This window comes from Pholis gunnellus (genome assembly GCF_910591455.1).
Source record: "Pholis gunnellus genome assembly, chromosome: 8".
NCBI lineage: Eukaryota > Metazoa > Chordata > Actinopteri > Perciformes > Pholidae > Pholis > Pholis gunnellus.
This window is the reverse complement of record NC_136534.1, coordinates 6,921,168-6,930,361: the sequence shown is the minus strand read 5'-3', so window position 1 is coordinate 6,930,361 and position 9,194 is coordinate 6,921,168. Positions and strand designations below refer to the sequence as shown.

General features: G+C 43.5%; 1 protein-coding gene across 1 annotated transcript in view; it reads left to right on the top strand.

The window, feature by feature from the left end:
- Positions 1-696: 696 nt before the first annotated feature.
- The window catches only part of snap91a (synaptosome associated protein 91a), a gene marked incomplete at both ends in the record, with an annotated part of 30,020 nt that continues 21,522 nt past the window's right edge, over positions 697-9,194 (top strand). The window contains one exon of the mRNA XM_079165195.1: positions 697-826. Within this exon, the coding sequence (XP_079021321.1) occupies positions 697-826 (130 nt within the window). The remainder of the gene's footprint in view (positions 827-9,194) is intronic.

Here is a 9,194-nt window from a genome sequence, read left to right as displayed (position 1 = left end):
CAGAGGCACCGCCATCCAACGACCCGGGCTGAAGCGCGCATCGCCGGGGCTTGCAGGCTGACGGTGGGGCCGCAGCAGAAGAGGAACCGCTGCACTGGGTGGTGGGAGATGATGATGATGATGCCATCCTGGACCTGATGTTCCCCTGCACACCCCGCTGATACACAAGGACCGTAGGACTGGTGGTGGTGAGGATTATCCGGGAGGCTGGAGACAGGGAGGGGGGGAGGCAGCGACACGCATCATCCGGAGAGGACCGTTTTTGTCAGGGAGGCTGGCCGACAAATAACACGGAATTGTAAGAAAACTGATCGACAATAAAAGGAACACCGTAGGATTTTCCAGTTGGATATTTTTTTTTACATATTTAGCCAATTGCCTGTATATATTTTCTTCAAGGATACTGGTCTTCAGGGAACAAAGTCAGTTCGCGATTGTTCCAGCAACGCGAGCAGATCCAACGCAACTCACCGGGAATCGGCCAAATCCAGTATTGTTATGCAACTCAAATCATTTGCAGTTCTGTAGGAAGTGTCCTGCTGTTTCTTTCCGAGTAGCTGGGCTTCTGTGGTGCTTTCGAGGGCAGCTGGGAGTACTGAGGCCGGTCGTTCATTTCGGTGTGTGTGTGAGGGGGGTGGGGGGTAGGACCATAAGTGGACGCTCGGTAGTCGAGGCTCGACTCCACGGAGGGAAAAGATGTCGGGTCAGACACTGACGGACCGCATCGCCGCGGCGCAGTACAGCCTGACGGGATCCGAGGTCGCCCGAGCTGTGTGTAAAGCCACCACACATGAACAGACACCTCCAAAGAAAAAGCACCTGGAATGTGAGTTTTCTATCACAGATATCTATAGATCTATAGATCTATAGATCTATCTTATTATGTGTCCTTTCAACCCTCCCATCATCCATCCTCCTCATGTGCAACTAGGCCACGCACCAGAGCCATGATGGTTGCCTCCCCCCATCCATTCCTCCAGTGTGTGTTAATGTGCTTCGGGGGGGGGGGGGGTTCATCAGCCACAGAATGTGCTCACATGTACATGCATATACAATCACCCACACACACACACATTATGCTTGAGGCATCCACTACTTTAATTCAGACTTTAATTGAACAACTAACCAAACCTATTACCTAATCACAGCAGGGGTTCTTCCCCCGTTGTGCCGGCAGGTGAGTGCCAGTGTGGAACCAGAAAGGAAGCCACAAAGCCTTAAAACCAGGCACTTGTGTCTTCCCCCATGTTGCCCCACTGCTGATAAATGCATAATTGAAAGTGTTTTTTGTTACTACACGCAGGCCTTTTCCCTCGGCTCGTGTCCCCCGTGATAGCACAAAGAGGTGTGTGGCACTGCAGCATATATCACTGACTTTTTTTTTTTGTCTTGGTGCAATTTGTTGCTTTGTCGTGTTATCGCTTAGTACGGAAGAAGGGAGGAAAATGATGGAGGGTTAGGGTGCCAATTCAATTTCAAACGCTGGGAAGGAATGTGGAGAAGGCCTATAAAGCATTTGGAAAAGGGCTTAGCGCGAACACAAATCATAGATATGAACACTTATCTACTGATCGATGCAATGTCAATATCCCCAGTGAGCATCCTGACATAAAGTTGATTCAACATGTCAAAGAATGATGCACTAATACACAGATGATAGCCTGTGACAGTGGGTGGACGTAAGGAAATTGCTGTTTTGGAAGGTGAACAGTGTTTGGGTGCTGGAAGGGTTTGCTCTGGATGCACTTGAACGTAGCATCTCACCAAATGGAAGCCTATACTACTGGATCCGGGGTTTAGCTTTTCTAATAGCTCATTTTGTGTTCGCTTACATGTCACTGAACATTTTAGTTATGTCCAAGGCTTCACATTAGCCCAATACACTTAGTAAAATCCCACCACCCTTATCATTCTATTTGACATTGATTTATATCATGTGTATACGTCAGTTTAAGGAACTTTGGCAGTCAATTAGTGAAAAGCAGGCTAAAGGAGGCTAATGAGTAGCCCTGAAATGGGAGTGTTAGCTCAGTGTACCGTAACTCTAAGCTAGCAGCATTTAGCTTTGAGTGCTTCTAATGACGTTAACTTTAAAGAGTCGATGCACGGAAATATCTGTATCCTCAAATGTAAAGACAAACATTATGATATTCTGAAAACATAATAACGTTTGAGAAACAGTAATGGACTTGAAGGATAACACAGGAGATAGTTCAAAAGGGTAGCGGTGAAGGAAGCAAAAGGAATTCACGGTGGAGACCATAGAAGAAGATATGTTGAACTTGAACCTCGTGCGATTATATTAACAACAGGTGACTGTACAGACGACCTAGTTACGGCAGACATGCACTGTGGCACCACATGATGAGAGCCATCCTAGTGTCACACCGTCATCATCTCCTCAGGATGACATCCGAAAAGACGGCAGCAGGTTCACCTTGGCAATCTACAACCCAGCGGGAGAAATCGATCCGCCCGTCTGTTCGTGTCCAGACTGAAAAACTAAAAAGTGAATGATGAACCGTGTTAAATCATAGCTCGACAAAGTGGAAAGCTCGCCCACTTGCCAAAGTTTGTGTCAGCACTTTGTTGTGATGAGTTTTAGAGGAAGCACTGCCCACCACCTATCGCTCTCTCAGTCACTAACAAAGAGATTTTTTAAAAATCTTTCACACATTGTGTTGCAGTTTGCCTGTACTTAAAGTGAGAATATGTATCTGTCAAAAGAAGATACAACTCCAACCTCCCCTTACTAGTGAAACGTTGATTAGAAAGAAGACACTCTCTTGCATATTTCCTTGCACACAGAGGTTTAGCTTCTACAGCTTTACTTGGTCTGGTATGAACATTAGCTTGTAGTGGTTAGCAAACTTTAGAATAGACGGCTATGTCATTGACATAAGTAAGTCACTTTGTTGACTTTCTTTCTGTAGTTACTGTTCGGTTTGCCTGTCACAAATAAACATGACTGTAATTCAAGCAACTGCTTTAAGATAATCTTGGGAAATGAAGGCAAATTCAGTGTCCTGTTACCCTTCAATTGCCAACTTGGGGCCACGGGGCCGCTGCCCAGCAAAGTGCTGCTCACAGCCTTCTCGAGAACCGCTCATCACGCAGTGATTCCAGGGGAGTGAAGAAGAGTGGTTATGACATTAGTGTTTGCAACCAGCAGTAAAAGGGAACTGCAGTCAGTGAGCTGCTGGCTTTCATTCAGCAGAGCTCCGAAGCTCCGCCCCCACTGCTGCATGGACCCTATCGCTTGTTTATTCAATGGAAATAAGTCACGTGACTTAATTGCGATATCCTGATGCATTTTAGTACCGCATGCACATTTGTGTATTCTATTTGTCATATATCAAGTAACACAACTGCAGAGATTCCTTGCTTTATGGTCAGATGCCGAAACAGCTCAGTTTAGTTAAGCTAAAAGGGCATCTTGGGTTTATTTAAATGGGAAGTCCTTCAGTTTAAGCAGAGTAGAGGTTTGCTTGATCACTTCACTGCAGCCGCTTCATAAGTAAAGGATTTGCCGAAATATGGGAAAAGGTGTCTTAACGTCACATTAGAGGAAGTGCCTCAGGGATATTGTCCGACAGTATATCTAATTTCATCCATGGCTGACATTTACCCGATGTGCTGCTTGGGGCGACCAGAGTCCAGCTCCTTTTTTGTGTGACTACCAGCAGAAATATTCCTGTTGCTGAAACCTGAAAAGCTGTTGCTGTAGAACATCCACACTATCAACAACATCACCGTCGTCCACACACCTTTATGTACAGTCCTATTTCACATAGGAGAACAAAAACGATCCTTAACTACATTATTCATTACATTGCATGTTATACAGTATTCATATTGATAAAAACTGCAAAACAAATCAACATATTTTCCTCAAGCGATGAGTCATCTTCATAATTAACCTCTTGTTCCACTTCAAAGATCTTCCCATCATGCTAATGTGGTCTGCTGTTTGCACATATATAAACCACACAGGTTCATGGACATTCTGACTCTTATTAATGCAGTTTACATATTCTAATTATACTAAGATGTTGGAAAGATGATTATTGATTTCCCTCTTACTCATTAAGTCCTTGTTTTATTCCATATTCTTGGGATTCTGGTTGTAATCTGAAGAGAGCTGCTACACACATTCAGGCTGATATGTGACAGTAGCAGATAAATGAAGAAGACTAAAGGATAGCTCTTATCTTGCTTCTTTGTCACTCCCCAAGTGAGCTCCACCGATCGGTGGAGAACACCATTAAATAATGTGCTTGGTCAATCTGAGCGGCGTTATCACAACAATATCGTGCATGTGACATCCATCAACCTAACTACGACGTTTCTAAACAACTTTTAGAGAAAGAATGTGTTCTATTATCTTAGTCCTAAACCCAGGAAGGTCTCGACAGATCCGTGTCCATGATCTAAAAATAATCTCTTATGGATTGTTCCACTGCTGGCCACATGTGTATTGGTCTGTTGCTCAGCTGATCTAGTTCATGTGACATCCAGAGAGCAGCAGGGCAGTAAGCTCCTCATGCTGTGACCCCAAAGCCCCAAACAGAGACAGAGAAAACGGGAGAAAATCAGAAATCAGGGAGCTTTTCGACAGATTCAGGTCTTTCAGCATCCAAATGCACCATAAATAGAAACGTCTGTGATGCAGGTATGAACAGATGTTTTTATAACTTAAAACAAACCTTTAGAGACGGTTTCGTTAAAGGGAAAGATTCATCACCTTTGTATCTGGATGTCCATTTAGTGATGATGTCCATTGAAGCAATACATTCCTCAGAGCGAGCCATAACGGCAGAGAGAGCTGAGTTCTTCTGCTTGCGGAGCCTTGCCGACAGAGAACTACATGTACCAGAATGCATTGCACGCAAGCTACCAACACCCACCCAAAACATAGTGTAGCCGAGTTGCACCTACATTTATTCCGATATTAAAATACAAACAAGGAGGCTTTGTGTCCGAACCAGCGTGAAACAAGACGGAAACATTTCTTCATTATTCCATATTGTCAACAGCAGCTCATTACAGCTTAGTTTCTCCCATTTTTTGCCTTTCACAATAAAAGCCCATCTTCAGCCCAACTCAGCATCACTCAATGGTCACATCCACATAAAAGGTGGCGATTTATCCCTTTCAGGTTCAGGATAGTGGACTGTGACCAAATGTTTTGTGTCTGGCGATAAACCGCCGACAAGTAAAGGCTAGAAGAAAGAAGCAATCCCAGTAGTAGCACAATAGTACTTATGTGTCTCTAGAACACACATTCGCCATTTATTTTAGGAGCCTGACAGATGATTGCGATACAGATCAGAAGTCCTCTTAAAAGATTAGAGCTCAGGCAGCAGCACAGATTGCCTGAAGCCACACCCGGCCTGAGTGTGTCTTACAGAAGGCTCTTGATAGCTTACTGGCTGCACGTGTGAGTACGTGCGCGGCTTCACATGCACAACGTTGCAAATGTTTGCCACATGCCATTGGCGGTATCCCCCCCCCCAAAAAAAGGACTTTGGAAGAGGATGCAAGTGAGTGTCTTTTTCTTTGTTTTGGATAGGCAGAGGAGGAGGTGCAGCTGTGAGTCAGCTGTCTGAATGGGCTGGCATTAGGATAATTACTGCGAACAAAGAAGACCATGCTAAGAAGATTGGCGTTTTTTGTCAGGGACACAAAATCGGGAAGCGTAATGCGTGTATTAACAACGGTACCCTCTTTCTGTTTTGTGCCGTAACGTGAAGGCATTTGTGTTATAAATTAAAGGAACCTTCAATTTTTGTATCACTTGTAGTGCCGTGTTTTTACAAGTGGATCCCCTTTTCGTCATGAGGATGCACATGGAAACATGCAAGGGTGCAGAGGACTCCCATTAACGGGACTTGGTTGATTACAAAACATCTGGCAAGTGCATCAATTTAGTCAACTACGAGCCTGCTGCACGCTTCATTCTGCTGCTGCAGGACGGTGGAGCTCTGTGCTGCTTGATTCCTCACCTAAAAACAACAGCTGCCAAATGATCACTTGGGTCAATGGGCCCATTTTTGTTATCACTTCCACCACGAGGAGACTGAGTGTGCGACAAGCTCCATTTCCGATTTCTCCTGACTCAGAAATATAGGCGCTTACAAATCAGCACTTGAAGGCAGCATTCCTCTTGAGCTGCTTCTCGGCGTGAATCCAAAGGACCCGGAGCCCGGATCAGAGGACATGCAGGGTATCTGCGGCCCAGAGGGACGCAGCTATAGAACCAGTGTAACAGGGTTTGAATGTCTGCCAAACGAAGATGGCTCTGTTTCCGAAGACAGGCCCCAACCACCACTTCTCCTAATAGCCTCCATCTCTCTCTACTGCGGCTCATGTCGCCCCAACCTCTTAATCCTCCCGCTGTTAAGAGACTTTATAGCTTGAGGGTTATCTTTTCCAAAAATATGTGCCATAATTTTGGCCTCCCCCACTGTGTTTAAACCACACAGACATTTTTTTTATCATATTAGGAAATTGTTGGCTGTGTTGGCTGCAATAATTATCACCAGCTCTGCTGCCGCTCTCAATCTAGTCACTCCAATTAACGGGCTTTTTTAACACAGAGATGTGATTATACTCTGCTCAGAGCAAATGCAGGATACACGACCTGCTGGGTATGTGTGTGTGTGTGTGTGTGAGTGTGTGTGAGAGTGTGTGTTTGGCAATGGGGGGAGGAGGCAGCAGGATAAGCAGTGAGAAACACAAACAGCGTATAGAGTCCCCTTTTGGCTGCTAAGGTGCTGTTACCACAACATGAGTCACCAGCACTGTGTTGCCATATTTGAGAGGCAGACTGTCTCCCGGAAATAGGGGGGGGGGGGGGGAGGGGAGGAGTAAAGTTTCATGCGTGTTAGCAGCATGAAATACTTTTATTGTCTTACATATAAGGTGGGGCGATATGGACAAAATCTTCTATTACGATTTAAGTCATATATCTCGATTACGATATAGATGTGATATAGCATGTTTTCTGGCAAATCAATAAATACATAGTCTATATGAAACATGGTGTTGTACACTCTTAAATACTTGATGAAATGAAAACTACTGAGTAATTTCCCATTTAATTGAGAATGTCAGTGCAAAATAATCAGCTATTCGGAGACATTTATGTTACTGTGTGCTTGTTATTATCAATTAGCACAACGCAATTGTGTATCACAATATGTCTGTACATACTGTAGATTTTTAGAAATGATTTCATCACAATATGATTCCATTGAAAGATTATGAATTATCGTATTGAATTATCGACCAGCCCTGCTGACGTACTGTAACAGCCTACACCTGCACAGTTAGTAAAATATTATACAGCTTAACATGTTTTCTATAGTGTTGAAACGAATAGTTAGACATTTGGGGCGTATAAGCTCTCTTAGATGAGCAGATTGATACAATACTCAGGCACGGTAAATATGAAGCTACAGCCGGTTAGCTTAGCTTAGCGTAAAGACCGGAAACAGGGAAGCAGCTAGCCTGGATTGCTAATTTAGCAGCCAGGCTCTTTCCATGCTAACACAACCAGCACCTTGACGGCTCACTATTTAACACGTTATAACTCAGTTATTTATTCTGGTTGTACCAAAACTTCTCGTCCATCTCTGCAAGAAACAATTACATAACTGAACGGTCTCAGCTGTGTAAGCGCTTGTCTTAAAGTTGCAGTATAGCTGTTGCCACTAGAAATATCAATTAACAAAGAAAAACTTGTTATAGCAGTCTAGAAATATTCTTTGATTTTTAGCAGCTCCTTTTGTCATTGATCGGCTTCGAGTTTGTGTTTTTGCTTCGGGTACCAAGATGTGTGGAAAGGATTTAATGTCTCCTGGCAACAGCAGCTGAAGCCGTCGTTTCCATGCATTGTCAGTCTGGAAACGCTGTGGCAGAAAAAGCTTCAACAGGAAGCTTTAGACAGCCTGTCTTCACTCCTAGCATGAATAAAACATTGAAGTTAAAGTTTTCACATTTGTTTTTGCATGCCTGGAAAAAAAAAGAAGGAAAAAATGTTCATGCACCTCCAGTCGCTGACCCAACGCTGTCAGTGTGGATATATTCATTGGAACTGCTGCTAGTTATTCCTTCATGCTGCTTCACAGTTACAACCCTGTGTGTTAGGACAGGTTTCCAGTCTGCAAACAGGCAGCAGCGGGACATCTTCAACGCCTTTATCACAACTCGCTGAGTTGAAACACAGAAAGGAGCAACATGTCAGTTGGGGTTTATTGACAAAGATCAGCAAAATAGGCCTTGACTGCCTAAGATCTCCTTTTAACGTCATTTTGTCTTCTGCAAACACACATCGACAAGCAATATCTTGTGACCAAAAAAAGAGATGGGTTAGACTTGTATTTAGTCATAACCAAAAAGCTGCCAGGTGTTTGTAATCAGGGTACTACTGGATAATTGACACAGGTGCAGCATAATTAGGTCAATTCTAACAAAGCATCAATGTCTTTAATAGCAAGCCCAGCATAAAGGATACATAACTTTGGATTTTCACAGACATTCATGATGAAAAATAATTACATTGAAAAATACTCATATTGGAAGAAAAAAAAGAATATATATATATATATATATATATACACACAGTACATTATAGATGATTCCTCTTCATGACCTCTATACCTACTGCTTTGAGTCCGGGTTACATACATGCTGCTGTTTGTAATGCTTTGCCTTAGGGTAGTCTTCACTTCCTGTGCGAATTGCATATTTATGTTCATCGATTCTCTCTTTCAGCTTTCAGCAACGTAGCATAAAATCAAACCTAATTTCAGTGAGAAGCAACGTGTGTCTTCTGTATCCCCATATTGTAAAAAAATAAATAAATCTCACTAATTTGCCTGCAACTGCTCTGGAAAAAAATGCATGTTGCACACAGTTTAAGTATGAGTCACAATAAAGGGAGAGAAGAAACATCATCTCTATCTATTCCCTCAATTGGTCCTCACATGTTTCCCTTTTTCTTCCTCGCCCACTCTGTCTTTTCACCACCACTCTCCCTCACCTCTTTCTCTCCTTGCTCCTCACTACTGTGCAGTGCTGATCTCACAGCGGGTGTCCATGAAAGACCCAGAAGGACTCTAATGTAAAACACAGTGTGGGAGGGGGACTGTCCTACCAACAGTGTGTGTCCAGATTAATGAGCTGGGACA